Source organism: Schistocerca serialis, chromosome 2, assembly GCF_023864345.2.
Source record: "Schistocerca serialis cubense isolate TAMUIC-IGC-003099 chromosome 2, iqSchSeri2.2, whole genome shotgun sequence".
NCBI classification, from domain to species: Eukaryota; Metazoa; Arthropoda; class Insecta; order Orthoptera; family Acrididae; genus Schistocerca; species Schistocerca serialis.
Window position 1 is genome coordinate 314,164,678 of NC_064639.1, and position 17,971 is coordinate 314,182,648.

The following is a 17,971-nucleotide window of genomic DNA, read 5'->3' on the forward strand; positions in this document are numbered from 1 at the left end:
AAGAAAAAATATGGCATCTGTTGTATTCCAGTGATGTAATTTTTGTGCCTTAACTGTTAGTAGAACATCTTATTAGTTATATTTGCAGATTTTTGTAAGAAAAATATGTGGATTTGATATCTGCGGACTTCCAGCTTGGAAATGAAGAAAATAAGAGTTTCTGTGTGCTGTGTTGCTGAAAAGGATTTGAGAGAGCCCTTTAGAGGACATGGCTACTGTTGGTTTACTAGATAGTCACCTTATTTAATACTTTCAGTGTCCATATTTGAGAGATATTCAGATTTTTGTGTGTAATATATAAATGTATGAAGTCACATATCTGCGTTTGTCTTATGGTGTGTCTATTTACACAGACTGCCGAAATGGTTAGCCACCAATCTTCAGTTGAACCAGGGAAGCTAAATGCCGATTACTTCTCTTGGTGCATGGTGCCTGCAGATTGTACATGGTTCGTGGCTTTGTGAAACTGTCATTAATTAATGGCTCATTTGTTGCTTATTGATGATGGAATCTGTAAGAAAAACAAATTTCGCTGGTGATGGTTATTTGTGTGATTAAGCTGCACAACACAAGATTTCACGCAGCTGTTTAAACATTTCATTGTTGCTGACAATGAATGCTGCAGATGTCCTGAAATACGTTGCCAGAATGAGTCACTTCTAGTATAAAACAGTTTATTTATCAATTTCCCAAAATAAAATCATGTTCTTGTAGACTTGGTAATAACAGTAATTACAGATTAATGTAATGTTGTGTAGTATTGTACATTATACACAACATTATAAGGCTGAGATGCGTAACAGCTTTGCTTGGTATACGCTACAATAACTAAAACTTTGGCTGACTGTTTTATAATGGCACTAGTTAATTGTGACTAGCTTCAAGTAAGATGTTTTGATGTAGCTAATTTCCAGGCACCCTTGAAGAGTATAAAATTTATTGTAACATACCATACATATTGTTGCATAGTTAAAGGAGATAATATATCAGTTCCTTAGTAAACCAGGTAAACAATATCCTCAGATATGCTTTTTTTATGCAGTTAACTGTTACCTGTGTCTCAAAAAGTTGATGTTTAAAAACCTGGTAAGATATCTTTCTCTTAATAACTATTTGCACCTTGTTGCAGTCATTTCATTGGAATATTGCCTTTCAGCAGGTAAAATTACAGGGAAGGATAGGGCAAATCTTGCAGTGTTGACAAGAGTATCATTACTTCCCCTTTGGTTTTTGAAAACTGTTTGGTTCAGTTATTAAAATGGCAGCATTTCAAATGCTCATCTGAAAGCTGTTAGTGACCAGTTGAATGGTGTTTGAGTTAGGGTTGATTATTTATTCGTGACCACGTGTTAATGGCAGAGGTACCAAATAATGGTATTGCAGTATGTTAAAAGCAGTGTGTGTGTGTGTGTGTGTGTGTGTGTGTGTGTGTGTGTGATGAAGAAACTGTCAGAGATCATTTATTGTATGGGTTGTAGAAGCCAATATCTGTGGCATGTGAACAAATATGTAATAGAGCTGTTTGATACTTTGGTAGGTGCGGCTGAGATTCTTTCTAAGTTCTGTAAGCACTGGATGTCAGATTTCATTAACCATTTAACTGACAGGGAATTGCTTGCCACTGACCACGGCAAGTGCTGTGCCATTTTTGCCTAAGCTGACTACCTGCGCCATGATCCTTCCATACAGGACCGCTTCTTGTAAGCTGAATCACCTGACACAAGAGTTCTTGTGCTATGCTGCACATTTTGAGTTTACCTTGCGATCTAAGCAGTACGGTCTGTACATCCATACTTTCCAATTTGCCTGTGCTCTGGATGCATACTAGCACTAAATTCATTCACACACAATTCACAAGGGAAATGAAATCCAACTAGAACACTTTTGATGTATCTGAATACATTTCAAGTACTTAAATAAAATTAATTGTTCTCAGGGGAACTTAAAGGCCATAAATCAAATTTGACTGGTGTAAGGGATAAGTTTCCCAATAAAGACATGAAGTAATTTGATCATATTGTACAGAAATGAATCTATATAATTTTTTATTACCTGACGCTATATGTGCTGTACATTAACTTCATGGGCGATATGCGGAATAGGTATGACTGCTTATGAAGAATTGGGTCTATCTGTTACCAGCATACTACTTCATCTGGTGAGACCCCTTAATTCAGAATTTTTAAGCATTGGAATATAAGGTTATTATAAGTGATTGAAGTGATTCCACTGATTTCCTGCAGCTATGGTGGTTTGTCATATAATGTTGCTTCGCACACATATATTACCCTCAAAGGTTTTTTGACATTACAAGTGCTCCATATGTACCCTCTTCTGATTCTGCAGATGTTAAATCAATAATAAAGATCTTCCCACATTTGGCGCAACATGTTCCTGTCAATCCATTTAAAACCACTGTTGATGTGGGCTCAGAGGTGGAGTGGGTTTTCTGGTAGAGGAGGCATGAGCACTGAATCTTTCACACAACCCCACACAAAAAATCGCATGGGGCTATGCCAGGAGAGTGTGGAGGTCATGATGTGAATTGGCAGTTCATGTCATGACCTCCACACTCCTGGCAAAGGGGCAGGAAAAAATTGTTTTATTTTTTACTGTATTTGGTACTATTTTTTGTCATATTTGACATTATTTTTTGCCACATGTGGCATTATTTTTTTTGCCACATTTGGCATTATTTTTTTCACATTTGATTTTTTTGCTAATTTTCATGTTATCTTTATGGAAAATTCAATTTCATCTTTACATCAAATTCAGTGTTATCTTTATGGTAAATTCAGTGTCATATTTGCACCAAATTCGGTGTTATTTTTTGCCATGTTCTGTAATTTTTTGTCAATTTCTGTGCTGTTGTTTGCTAAATCTGGTGTGTGTTGCCATTTTTTTCCCTCCAAAATTGGTATTATATCTTTTCCTTTTTGGTGTTTATTTTTTCCAGTTTTTGAGCTATTTATTATCAGTTTCCATGCCCTATTGGGTGTTACTTTTGCCCTATTGGGTGTTACTTTTGCCCTATTGGGTGTTACTTTTGCCCTATTGGGTGTTACTTTTGCCCTATTGGGTGTTACTTTTGCCCTATTGGGTGTTTTTTGACAGATTCGCAATTACTACTTTGCCAGATTTGGTTTTTATTTTTTCAGGTTCAACATTTCTTCATTTCTTTCACCAAATTTGCTATAACTTTTTGCCCAATCCAGTCTTTTTTCCCACATTCAGTACAATTTGCTTCTTATTATATTTTTGACAATTTTGGTGCTATTTTTGATGATATTTCACAATGGGTTACATGGGAAATGAATTGTAATTCTGAGATTGTACAAGTACCTAAAGTCTGATGGAATAATAAAAAAGAAAAGGAATTTAAACATTCATAACTATCAGTTACGAATATTGGTGATCTGTCAAACTCAGCTTTATTACATTTTTTTATGCAGGAAAAGAGACAAGTTTCATAATGTTTAAAAAAACTGCCAATTTCACTAAAAACTAAAAATTCTGTGTTATCTTTCATGTTGTTGTTTTTGTGAAATTTTCCTGCCCCTGTGAATTGCTGATCATCCACCCCACCACAACTGATCCATTGGTTTCTAAATTTCCTGTTTAATCATCATAATGAAAGTGGAGTGGAACACCACCCTGTTGGTAGGTGAAGTCCACAGTGTTGATCTCCAGCTGTATCATGAGTCAGTTTTCCACCATGTCCAGATACATATGTCCTGTAATAGTCTTTTTCCCAGAAGGAAAAGGACTGAGAGAGAGTGCAGAACACATTAACTTTTGTTGAATCTCAAATGTGCTGCTCGATAGTGAGGATTCTGTCTCCTGGACTCTCACATTCTGCGTGTCACCATGCCATTCACAAAAAAAGTTGCTTCATCACTGTTGACGAGTTTCTCACAAAACCCATTTTCTTTCATAAGCCGTTGCAAATGTGCCGAAATTTCAAAGCGTCTGACTTTATCATGGGAGTCAGGGCTTGTAGCAGTTGCAAGCAGTAAAGCTTCGGCTTCAATCATTTCCTTAATATCCTCCAAATGGTCAGTTGTGTTTTATTCAGCTCTGTGCTTGCTCTGTTCGTCGACTTCTGTGGGCTAGATGCGAAGCTCGGACGCACACATTCAACTGTTTCTTCACTCACAGCAAGCCAACCCTTTGATTTCTCCTTGTAGAGGCATGCTGAAACTTTAAATTGCACATACCATCACCAAATGGGTTGGCAGTTGGTTGATCTTCATTGAAATTCGTTCTGAATCGTCTTTGCACTGGTATGGCAGAGTGCTGTGAAAACTTTAGAGCACAACATATGCCTAGTTGGTGTTTGTCGCCATCTTGTCTAACTGCTCACTGCTGCACTTTTGTGGTGGAAATCTGATGTGTGGCTGCAACAGTACAAAACTTTCTGAATTGGTCAATATGAGTGTTAAGTTTTGTGACAATATAATGTAGCTACAGTGAGTTTGTGAAGTTGCGTCAATCATTTATAGTAACTTTGCACTTTTCACAACATGCAGTATGCATTTCAGTCCTGCTTTACATCTACAGGTAAAATTCCTGGTCAAAAAGATGATAACCAAATATAACTGTGTACGTTAAGTGGGAATAACTTTGGTGTTTTGTAATGCACATGAATATATACAATTTGTTTCTTCCACTCGCGTAACGTATGCTATGCAATTACATTATGTACAGAATAAATAATGTAGCATCTGAAATACCAAGTTCATTCATCTGCCAGCAAACTACTTCATTTGTGAAGTCAGGAACAATTTAAGTACTTTTTACACCCATTGCGTCTGTTTTTCATACTTTTTAATCTGGGCCTTCGACTGGCACTAGTGAATGTAGGAAGCAGTAACATCCTCTTTCTTACATTTTTATGATTTTTTGCTTTTCGTGTTTTAAATAATTTATTTTGAAGTGTGAATTTCAGCTATCTGTTTTACTTCCCAATGATTGTTAATGCTTGTTTGTGTGGTAAGTCTGGGAACAGGGTAACAAACACAGTGGTATGTTGCAAGTTTTGCATTGGTATCTGGTTTCTATTGCATTGGTATCTGGTTTTCTGTGTGTGTAAACCTCACTTCTGTGCATTTGGCACTTTACTTTGAATGTTCACTCACAATAATAGGGAAAATGCCTCTCTGTAAATTTTAAAGGATTCTCGTCATTAGAGTGCCTTCTTCTGCCAGCTTTTCTCAGTTCTGTCGCATATTTTTCTACATTTTATGTAACGAGAGAGATGTGAAACTTTGCGAGCACCATTTTTCGTCCTGTAACTGACCTGTGAAGATTACGAACATTTAAAACGCGCTAATTCAGAAAAGAAATTTCTAATGCGATTTCACAATCTTATGCAGTAATCCTACTGAGGTCAGTCACATGTCAAATCAGTGAACTGTACCCATATTCATGTTGTAATCTACAATACATTGGGGTCTCTTGATTTTCTTCACCTGTATTTCTCTCAGTCTTCTCTGTTTCAACCACAGAGAACATGTGGTCAACATCCACACTCCTTTTATCACTCTAATTGGTACAAGAATCTTGTCAGTTGACTTTAATTCAGATTTTCCTCGTTTTGATCTCCTCTGCATGTGGTGCTGTTCATACAAACAGTGCCACATGTGATTGTTCTGTGGTTGCCAAGCCAGAAGAATATGTCTGGCCTGGAATACCATTGTTGACATACAGAGTCTGTCCCCGTTCGAAATGCGTAACTTTTATGTTGCTACTTTCTTCTAAATTGTGGAACCCAATTTCTGTTGTTGCACCTATATATTCAGTGATATCCAAAATGTACCCAGTCTGCCAATCACTCGGCATGAATGTCGTTATTGCAAATCTACTTTGCCTGAGAGGAGTAAATTACCTGAAAAATAACCAACATTTGAACAATGAGAGACTTTTGTCAATGCAAAGCTTCTGATGTGGACTAAATGTACCGCAAAACATCAAACGAACTTTGACAGTATTCCCACTTTTAAACAGTCATCTCCAGTAAGCACGGAGTTGTCACTAAAGTGTAGCATTCTCAAAAGTAACATTAAATTGTCTTGGGACATAATTTCATTGAAAACTCGAGTGTTTAAAAGTATATCTCTTTACCAATAACACTGTCCAACAAAAAGACAGTTTTTGAATGTTTCCTGCACTTGAGTCAATTCTACTAATCTTGGGTCGAGAAAATTGAATATCGCAGTGAAAAATTTTCCTTAGCTCCAGTTTCTGTGATATACACTAGGTGGAAGTATTTCATATCAATGGATTAAGAGAAAAAGATACATTTTAATTACATATGCTAACAAAATTGAAAGTGTATTTGAATTGCAGAATGAGATTTTCACTCTGCAGCGGAGTATGCGCTGATATAAAACTTCCTGGCAGATTAAAAATGTGTGCCGGACGGAGAGTTGAACTCGCGACCTTTGCCTTTCGCGGGCAAGTGCTCTACCAACTGAGCTACCTGAGCACGACTCACGCCCCCGTCTTCACAGCTTTACTTCAGCCAGTACCTCGTCTCCTACTTTCCAAACTTACAGCTCTCCTGCGAACCTTGCAGAACTAGCACTCCTGAAAGAAAGGATAATGCTGAGACATGGCTTAGCCACAGCCTGGGGGATATTTCTAGAATGAGATTTTCATTCTGCTGCAGAGTGTGTGCTGATATGAAACTTCCTGGCAGATTAAAACTGTGTGCCAGACCGACACTCGAACTCGGGACCTCAAGTTCGAGCCTCGGTCCGGCACAAAGTTTTAATCTGCCATGAAGTTATGTATTTGAATTTTTTAAAATGATAGTTACATTTTAAGAGTTCTAAATTGCTAGAAGAATACCTTGCAGATGGTTGTGTTTGAAGAGAATCGTGTGGTGGCTGCTTGAGATTGTCTTTTAGCTTGGCTCTTGTAATGGGAGTTCCGGAGCATACCTGCGCAAAGACGAACAATAATCTGCAAGCATTACGTCATTCCAATGGTCCTAATGTCTTTGTTCCATAACCGAAATGTGCTGATGGAATGTTTCTCCATGTTCATCACTGACAACTCCACAACTAGGATGGAAACAGTCTAAGTGGGAGTGGAGAAAATGGATTTTAAGGGACATGTTGCATCCAAGGTTATGGTATTTTTGCAGGAGCACTGTCACCTTCTGAGCTTAATCCACGAACTCCTTCTTTGAAAGCTTCCCAAGCTTGCTTTTCTTTCTCCTCCAAAACTTGTTCAAATGCAGGATCCTTCACAAGTTGTCGAATTTATGGCTCTGTGAAAATGCCTTCCTTAACTCTTGTATTACTTAATTTTGGAAATTTCTCTCTTAAGTACTTAAAGGCACATCCTTCTTGGTACACATTTTTGTCAAAATTTTTCACCAAACCCAGCTTGCTATGCAGGGCTGGAAGATGATCATCTTTTGGGTCCAACAGAGGATCGGCAATGACATTTTTCTCACTAGTGTTAAGATTTCTTGCAGGTCAGTCTGCTTCAGTATAATGCGATTTCCTACCCCTACTGTCCCACATACATAAGAAGCAGCAATGTTTTGTGTACAATGACTTAGAGCACCACAGATTTTCCATTTGTGTTCATGATATTTGACTGACTCCAAGAGGGCTGTCATATTTGCATATGTCTCCTTCATTTGAACTGCATGACCAACAGGAACAAAGGAAGACGGTTGCCAATATTAAGTAATACAGCTGTCAAACTGAGCTTGGAGGGGTCTCTAGCCTCCATTCAGTTGGATCGTGGTTCAGATACAAAAATTTCATCATGCCATTAATATCACAGCAAACAAGATTGTTGCTCTTCTCCAAAAAGGGAGGCAGTTCCATGTGACAGTTTTCTGTACTGTGAGACTGTGACATCACTTTTGAGAAGATTCCATTGCTGTAGTAGAGACCCAAGAATTTCCACCTTCTCCTTTGAAAGGTTAAGGTCTCTTAACTCAGTCTGTGAGGATTATGATCTTTTTCTTCAAAATCAGGGTCATTGGATGTGGAAGGCTTCTTTGGTTCTTCTTCCTCTTCTTCTTGTTCTACCCTGTCTTCATTTTCTTCTTAAAACATACCATTTTCAAGCAGAGTAGGAACTGGTAAGCTATCTGAATGCGGAATGGGTAGATTAGCTGGTCGGAGATTTGGGTATGGAACTGTTCTTCATTGACTATTCTGCCTTTATAGGTGGGGTCAAGCAGAAATAGCAGGCATCTGTGTGGTTTGTAGGCTCCCACCGAACCATAGGCGCAGCAGAAGCCATAGATCGTTCCTTATTTTTCAGTTTTTCTCGCATTGTAACTGACCATCGTTGCAATGTATATGTGGAGCCCTAAACCTATATTGGTCCCCTACTTTGATACCCGGTAATGCTGATAGGCAGTCTTCAAAAGAGGTGTCAGATTGTGTTTCTGTGAGGAAAATGTTATTTCACCACAAATGTAACAAAAAATTTTTAGTGTAAAATTTACAAGTTTTCATGGCATTTTTACAAATGTTGCACAACAAAAGGACTCTCAATGTGGAAATTCTGTTTTAATTACAGCAGAAACTATACAAAACTCAGTCACAGCAACAGTATCTATGTTTATGACTTACAAACATTTGCGTTTGGTTATCTGACGGGTGTGCCAACTCTGAAAACAAAATTTCCCCCAAACTGAAAATGTTGGCAATAAAAATGAAATGTCACTGTATTTCCAAAGCTAGAGCTAATCTGTCATTTTTATGGTGATTTTTTAATTCAGTAGATGGAAATATATAGGAATTAACTACTATATATAGGAATTAACTATTTTTAGCCCAAAACTTTATCATTGTTGGCCAGTGTAAACATTTATTTTCAGCTTTATAACTTGAGCCGTTAGAAACCAAATAGCAACAAAACAATGAAGTCCCTCAAATCTGGTATCTTTCCACAATAGAGAATGCACAGACTCCGAAGTATTTTCCCAGGTGTACTCATAAAATGTATTTGTTTTATGTGCTATAAACTGCAACAAGTATAATTGGATATGACAATGAGTGAGTCATTGACATTTGTGTCCTGAAGTGGAGTCATGCATGTTTTAATAACTGGAAAATGGTTTGTTTACAATCAGAAGTGCCACGAAGGTGTGCTCTTTTCTAATTCTTTTTGGATTCTGAAAAACAGCTGACTGACCCTCTTGTAGAATCATCAAACCAATGTTCTATGGCACCTGTTTACAGGGTTGTGGACAACTACGTAGAGATTCCATTGAGGACTCATCACTACTACTGAAATCATGGAATTCATAATCACTGTTACCTCTAGTGAGTATCTCCAGGACCTCTGTATCTGGGTATCTGGGTGACCACACTGATGTGACATTTTTCTTGCAGGACAGAACAGGAAGTTCTGATGAAAAGATGCAAAGGAAAGCTGAAATGTGCAACAAGTCACCACAGCAGCAAACATAGATGCACACTCAAACTATGCAGCTGGAACTATGAACAACTAATGAAAGAACAGTGTGGAAATACAGCTCTGCATGTTCCTGCAATAGGGGACCTGTGACTCCACACTTAAATAGTCTGCAGCATGAAAGGGCCAGCAGAACAGGATGCATAATTAGCATTGGCCAAAAATGACAGCTGCGTGGTTTGACATGTCCAGAGCACCTGGAGAAGGTTACAGCACTGCTTATATACTTGTCCATAACATTCGAAGGGTTAAGATGCATTCATTTTAGCATCCCTTACAAAAAAAAAAAGGGCAAACTGGCGTAGAGGTCACGGTCTTGTGCGATTCCACACTGTGCTTTATGCTGAGATGGTGATATCTGCTGCATAGTCTCTGGGCAGTTCAGGCCAATTGATCTCTCTTGTGAAGGAAGAAAATTGTATTGTTGAATAGGAATCTTGACATTTTCAGCAAGATAATTTGTGTAAGGAGAGTCAGTAGTGACTACCATTTTGTCATACTGCCCACATTATTGCAGCACTTGAAACTGGGGAAACTATTGTTTGGAGTTTTTATTGTGTTAGCATTAATCATCTAAATATACCAACACCCAGATGTAACCAGGAGGTAACAAATGCTCTTATGGGCAATCTCTCATCCATACCTGCCATTTCCTTATTGAAATTAGGATTTTGTAGCATACAGAAAGCTGTATGTTTTGTCTGTCATGTGATTTGGTTAATTACATATGTGACTGTTAGAAATTGTAGTGATGAGAACTTTGTCAGTATCCAAACTTTCAGAGTGGAAAATATATGTACGATGTTGTTTGCATCACTTGCTTGGAAAAATCTGAAAGGTGAGAGAACTGGTCTCCCTAACGTAACACAGACTGATTAAAATGTGGAAAATATTAATAGTTTTTTGCGGAATAACAGCAAAAGCAGAATATTTTGGAAAGGTGTGGCAGGCAAAAACCACAAAGATGTTATAAGATGGAAAAAATCTGCAAAAATTAACAACTGAAAATCAACTTTTTTTCTAGACAAAATTATTACAGATTATTTTTTTTAACAATGTAACTTTGCAGTGGAGACGAAATCCCTTAAATTGATGGGTTATCTGAAAGGCAAAATGATAACATTTTTATTTTTGTTGAGTTTGGGTGACGTGTGTGACAAAGGAAACACGCTAAAATCTTGAAAAGTATCATAGGGAAATGTTATGATGATCAAAATAGTGCCATAGATGGGAGCCCCATATCTCAAATTCAAAGGGTAGAAAGACTAGAGCTGTATTACATAACAAACATTTTGTGGACTGATTTTTTTGCACTGTCAGACCTAAACAACTTGGAAAGCTAACTATAAGTAACACAGCTTGCACTGTCAAAGAATCTATAACAAAGTGCTCTATTTCAAAAGGTTAAATGTCCCATGAAAACATGTGGCCTGAACAAATCACTGTGTTACACCCAAAATTTCTTAGGCAAAAGGTGGAAAGCGAAGGTGTCGCATGCTCTGTGTTACATACAGTTCTCAGTTCTTTCTTCCACTACCCCACTCTCCCCCATCCCTGAACATTGCAGGGCTTTGTAGGTAGACAAGAAGTTGGTTGTTGTTATTCAGTGTCTGTTACACTCTTTGTTTGTTTTTATTTCTTTCAGATTTTATTAATGGTGTTGTGTGGCTGTATCAAAGACACCATGATTCTTTTCCTCCTTTAAACTGAGAGCATTTCTTCTCTTGAAAAGAACATGTTTGTATCTTTCCTTCCTTGCTTGCATCTGCTCGTGAGATTTCAGAATTTGTGTGGTTCTTATTTTTTACTTTCTTTATGTGGTGAATGTCATAACACACACACACACACACACACACACACACACACACACACACACACAGAGAGAGAGAGAGAGAGAGAGAGAGAGAGAGAGAGAGATGCTCTTTGTTATCCAGGCCATTTCACAGTATTTCTCTGGGAAACTGTCAAACATTGAAGCTGTGCACAATACTCATATTTTCATGCTTACAAGATTACCATTATGGCTGTTTGTTGATTCTTTGCCACTTTCTGCAAAATTACTGGTTCTATATTTCAGTTTAACCGTATATACTCACAGAAATCATCAGCACCAGCAACTTTCGAGGCTGTTTTTCATGTTACTTTGCTATACTTTGTATTTCAGATGTTTTTATACTTTGAAGTGTAAGTGCCTCTATGAAGTACTAAATTTTATTTTTGGACTGCTTTAATTTGTTGTTTTTCTGTTTCAGCTCCAAGTTCGACACAAGTGACTGTGGAAAGGGCAGCTACTTCACTGCCAACATACAGCATACCAACTGCTACATATTATTACGAGCCATCTACTATTGGTTACCAAGTAGCTGGTGTAAGTGGGTCACTGGTTGCTCGCACATACAATGCTGGGACACCATATTCTGTGCAGGCGAACACAACACCAACAGTACGACCTGGGGTCACTACACAAGTTCACGGTAAGCATTGTGCCGTGTCAGGAGACTGCTTCAGCTGGGTATCCATGGTCCTTTCTTTTATTGCTGTGTTCTGATCTGTTCAGGCATTGTAACAAGTGGTCAGCCTGTGAGATTCAACCCAGTGGTGGTGGTCGATCCATCGAGGTCATCAGTGCCTGTACATTCCTCTTTTGTGACTGAAGGTATATGCGGGGCTCTTGTTTCTCTCTCATTTCAGATTTTAGAGCTATTCTGATGCCTTCATATGTTGTGCATGGTGTTTTGTTTTTCATATTTTTGTTCCAGTACAGCTCTTTGTTACATAGTTTGTTGGTAGCTCTCCACATTTTGATGATCCACTTTCAGCATTTGCAGTACATTGCCTGAACATGGAACACAGTTGAATTCTTGTTCCACTAATTGATGTAGTCTTGGCTTACTTCTATTATGCACCATTTTATCACTACTACATAAAATAATGCTGCTGATAGATACCACTGAACAGTTGTGCATGTAATACTGCATGGTTAACTTGCTTCTTAAACATATTTTAACCACATGTTTCTCACTTTTACTAAAAGTTATGACTAGAAATACAGAAGGAACATTTTTCACTCTAAATGTGCATTTGTTTCAGGCGTTAATCTATAAAAGAAAAATGAATTATTTCTGCAGATTTTGATTTAAATGGTTATTCACCAGTTAATACTGAGTTAGTCCTTTTCAGTAGAATTACGTAGAGCTGTCTAGCTGTGCTTCCATTTTCCTTGGTATTATTGTTGTTGTTATAGTATTGACATCGATTTAGAATTGACTAGAATGGGTGTTTTTACAATATTAGTCATTAATACTCCAATCATTAAGTGTGTGTGTGAGTGGGGGGGGGGGGGGGGGGGGGGCGGCACCTGCTGTTTGTTTGGATACAAAATGGAATTCCTTTAATAATCAAAAGAAATAGTAAAAAAAATTAATAGATTGTTTTACACTAGTACAATAATTTTAAAAATTGAAATGACTTGCTCGCATGGTAGTGGCTAGATCATAATCTCATCTAAACGTGGTGAGGACGTAACTTTTCGTTTCAACACATTAAAAATAATTTCAAGACACTTGTAATGTCAACAAGGTAAATGGTGACTGGGGCTTGTGATACAGAGACTTGGTATGTTTTTACAACTAGATTAATCACCATGCAACCAGGTATTAAACCTTTTTTTTAAATATGTGCACCAGTTTTTTCACACTAGAATAGGAGATGATTAAGAGAAAAATTCAGTCACACTACCCAGAAGTTAATGCCTCTCCCCAGGGAAGCTTGTGCTGCTAGGTTTAGATGAAATGTCACGCTTGCATAGCGGACTAGAATGATTGTAATACTTTTGTGCCAAAGAGAATGCTATAAAGCCATCCAGCAAACCTTAAGAGTGGGGCTATTTACATCTTGGAACACTCAGATGAGAGTTTCATGCAGATATGTGATTCTCAGAGTGAAATATTTTAATGGGATAATTAGAATTTCCAGGCAAGTTATTTTACACTTAATATTTACAGTATGCTCTGTCACTTGCACACAGGCAAAAATTTGTGAGTGTTTTAAAGGATATGTTCGAAGAGAGAACCATTCACAAAATGACACTTTCATACAGGCTGAAACACAGCAGTCAACATATCTGGAGTAAACACTTTATAGACATAACACGCTCCCATATCCTCTAGTATTTGGAACATCGTTCTAGGTCATGTTTCACACGACCTCAGAGGAAGCAGTCTAACATCAAGTCTGGCTTAAACTGCCACCTCACACTCACTAATGTGGTGTAGCTCTTGCTACTGGAGAATTACAGGCAGGGTATGCATCATGTTGAATCCCTTACAGATATTACTGTCTCACTGTAGAACCAATAGACAGTACACAGTAAACAATGTTGAAAAGACTGCTGTGTTGCATTTGATGCAGAGAGAAATGGAGCATGTGATATTTATGCCTACGAAGAATAAAGTGAATACTTCTTTGGCAGAGTTCAATCTCTTTGCTTTGATGAGTAGTAGTGCGTGGATTTACATCAGCAGCTGCCAGAATTGGTGCTTTTTCTGTTTTGTTAGTAGCAGTTTTGCTATGAATATATTTTCTTGGAGCAAAAATTCCAGTTTGTCAAAGTTTTTTTATTGACGTCAAGTAAAGTGGAGTGCATCAGAGGGCATCTACAAGATATCCATTCTGCACTCTGTTCTGTTGTTCTTGAAGGATTTTTGGTGACCTCTTTCATAAATCAAGAGCATATTGACCAATTCTTCATTAATAAATAATATGGTACTACTGAAATTGATTCATGTATTGCTAACAAGTAGCACACGTGGTCGTTACACAAGCAACATACTGGAAATGGATTAGAGCATTCCTTATAACAGACCTGATCTACACTGGCAGAGGTTCCAGTGCGCTACATTAAAATACTCCAAATGGCAACATACATCTAAGGTATCCCTTATTTAGATGATATGGATGTGTGTGTAGCATGATGTAAACATTGTATATAGCTTGTCTTGGTGGCACTAGATTCCATGGAGATAGGAGTCATCATCTGGGTAGTACACCATTCAAAACAGCTACGACAACAGCATGAAAATCTTTGTAATCAGTTTATTTTTACTTGTTCATGTTTGTCATGTTATCTGATTCTATTTAGTCTCAAATTATAGCAACATTAGACTGAAAGCACAAAATATTTGATTTCATTGAAGGAAATAGGGGTGAAGAGGGTAACTGAAACACTAGTTTTGCTTTATAAATTTCAAATAATCAACACTTTATGAGACTGTAGTATGCATGACACCCAGTTCTAGAGAAATAAGACTCCAGAACTGATGTGACATTCATGATTAACTAAATCTTACTATTTCTCTTGTATGTTAATACAAGGGGTGTTCAGTAATTAATGCAAAACACTTTTCTGAAAGCAAGTCAGTTTTATTCAGGATTCCAATACATCATATACATTATTTACCACTCTTTGGCTACAAAACCATATTTTTCAACATAAACTCCCTTCAATATGACAGGCTTATGCCACCTTACTGGGAGGGCCTGTATGCCCACATGGTACCACCCTACTGGTAAGTGTTGGTGCCAATGTCTTGCTGCATCAGCAACTTCTACGTCATCCACATACTGCTTCCAGCGGAATGCATCCTTCGTCGGGCCAAACAGATAGAAGTCAGAATGAGAGATATCCGGGCTGTGAGGTGGATGAGGAAGAACAATCCAATGAAGTTTTGTGAGCTCTCAGGTGCACAGACTTATTTGAGGTTCTGCGATGTCATGGAGAAGGAGAAGTTCATTTACATTTTTGTGGCGACAAAAACGCTGAAGTCGTTTCGTCAATTTTCTGAGGAGCTGTTTTATTTTCAGTCCAAATTGATGAACCCATGTTATATCTCCTGTGTTAATTTTGGGTAAAAATTTACCACATTCAGCCTATAATATGCAAGCAGTTCCACAAAGATGGTCCTTTGCTGCTCTTCACGGTCTTCAGTTGGGTGAGGAGGAACCCAAAGGACAAAAAAAAAAAAAAAAAAAAAAAAACAACATGCCTTTGAGTATCCCAACTGGTGTGTGTGTGTGTGTGTGTGTGTGTGTGTGTGTGTGTGTGTGTGTGTGTGTGTCAGCACTGCCAACAGAGATGTCCAGTTAGCAGCGAGGTATTTGATTGTGCCATCGATCACCTCAAATGATTGTGTCCGCACATTCAGACATTCCTGAAGTTACAGCTGTTTGTTGCCGGCCGGCATGCTGCAGATCAGACAAGTTTGCATGACCTGTTGCAAAGATGACTCACCATGCTTTTGTTCACTGCCAAGTCTCCTAGACATTTTGCAAATGCCTATGAATCTATGCAGTGTTCTGGTTTTCCCACTGAAGAAACTCTGTGACAGCTCTCTGCTTGGAATGCACTACCATTACAGACATCGTTTTGAAGGCTATGAATACTGCCACCATGTATCAGAACTTCATGAAACTATAGGTGCTGAAGTGGAAATATTTCCCAGTGTCCCACAATAGATTCCGCATATTTTTGTCTGAAGTTGGCCAAGGAAAAAAAATGCATTATTTATTGAACACCCCTCATACATGCACTTCAGTTTACATATTATGTAAATCAGTTAGGCTAATTTCATTGCTATGACACGAGCATATTATTTCCTGTTACTTCAGATTGGTTTTTGGTATTTGAGACAATTAAAATTTTATAAAATAGAAGTAAATATTTATATTGTGTACTTATACAGGATGTTGCCATAATTACGCTGTTGATATTCATCTCAGAATTAAAATATTTGTATGTATAGGTACACTTGTCCCAGCTGAAAATTCTGTAGTGGTTGGCCAAACTAGCCAGGTTCAGCCAGTAACAAAGCAAAATGCATCACCAAGACCAAGCATTTTACGCAAGAGGGATAATGAAGGGTGAGTAGTTGGGTGATTTAATGTGTTTGTTATTTAATCCTTTTTATTGTCAAACATGATGTAACTGTTTTGCAAATTTTCCACGGTAAGTGCCAGTTGTAATATAATCACAAGTTTCTTTCCGACTTTTGTATCAAATAAAGACAGAGGTTTTAGAATCTCTCTGTCATAAATACAACAGAGTTCAAAGATCATTGTCAAATGCTCATATTTAATTGGTGATGCAAAGTAACAGCCATTATAAATTTCTTGCCTATTTGTAGCAGTCTTGAGGATGAAATTTAATTTGTGCACATGTGCTTTGATGAACCCTCCCTGGCACAGGCAGGGGAAGTTGCTTTTAGAACATAAATTTGATATGGGTTGGCTAAGGGAGAAGATAGGGAGACTACAGAGGGAACAGTGTGGTTGGAAAGTTGTGGAGTGAAGCCTGAGGCATGAGGGCAAGGTGGAGGCAATTGTTGGGCAAGGGTTAGCAGAGATTGAGGCCAGGAGGATTCCAGAATTGAGAGATGTTCAGTTACATCTTTTTGATTGTGAAGTGGTTTGTGGAGTAGAATCCAATCAGTTTGCACTGCAGTGAAGCAGCCATTGAAGTGACATGTTATGCTCAGCACCATTTGCTACTGCTGAGTGGTCAACTTTCTTGTGGCCACAGTTGACCATCATTCAGGAAGATCGATGGCAGGTGATTGTATCCACATAAAACATCAAAAATTACAACAAAGTGGTTGACTGTTTTCACAGGTGGACAGGCATCTGATTGCTTATGATGTGTTTGTGGTGGAATAGGATAAGCTGAGCGGGTGCATAGGACAGGTTTGTACCTGTATCTGCCACAGTGATGTGACCCATGTGATAAGGATCGGGAGTAGACATGGCATAAGGATGACATCCCTTGCTAGTCCATTGTTTAATTGTGTAATGTTATGTGTTACAAGAGATGTGTAAAAGTATGAAATATTTTGCACATTTAGACTTTCTTTAATTTTTACTTCAATTTTTTTTGACATACAGCTTAGCAACAAACAGGTTTGTAGAACAGTCCAATTAGCTGCCGAGCTTTTGGGCAAATTCCTCTGTAATAGGACCAGGGCTGAACCTCGTATGCTTTGAAATGACATGCCCTCCCCGCTCCTAAGTGACATTTTGTCCCCATTCAATTTTGCTTGCTGCTCAGTCAATCTGGATACCAGTCCTCTGCTCCATGATCATATTTCTGTGGAAGAACCGGTGTGAAACCTGTCCCATACATGCTTACCAACTCTTCTTGCAGCCCTATCAGAGAAACCTAGACTTCCTGTACCTGACTGTGCACCAGACCTGAACTATAACCTGGAATGTGGCCTTTTGCAGACAGTGCTCTTACTGACTAAGCTATCCAGACATGGCTTTACATTCACCGACACATCTGTATTTTCATCAGTGACACTCCCCCATTTTCCAAACACGCAACATGTTGCACTAGTATTTGTGGAAGAAAGAATATTGTAGAGAAATGTCGTAGGGACAGCTTCTGTGTAACTTGCTCAGCAGTCTGCATGAAATAATTACTCACCTTGACGAATGGCTGGACTAAATGATGGCCAAGGATGGAAGG

General features: G+C 38.2%; 1 protein-coding gene across 5 annotated transcripts in view; it reads left to right on the forward strand.

The window, feature by feature from the left end:
• The window catches only part of LOC126457104 (mucin-5AC-like), a 100,352-nt gene that overhangs the window by 54,445 nt on the left and 27,936 nt on the right, over positions 1–17,971 (forward strand). For 4 of the 5 annotated variants that reach the window (XM_050093140.1, XM_050093145.1, XM_050093141.1 and 1 more), the window contains 3 exons: positions 11,706–11,927; positions 12,011–12,109; positions 16,254–16,371. In XM_050093140.1, coding sequence (XP_049949097.1) covers positions 11,706–11,927; positions 12,011–12,109; positions 16,254–16,371 — 439 coding nt within the window. The remainder of the gene's footprint in view (positions 1–11,705; positions 11,928–12,010; positions 12,110–16,253; positions 16,372–17,971) is intronic. The other variant, XM_050093143.1, reaches the window with a different exon arrangement.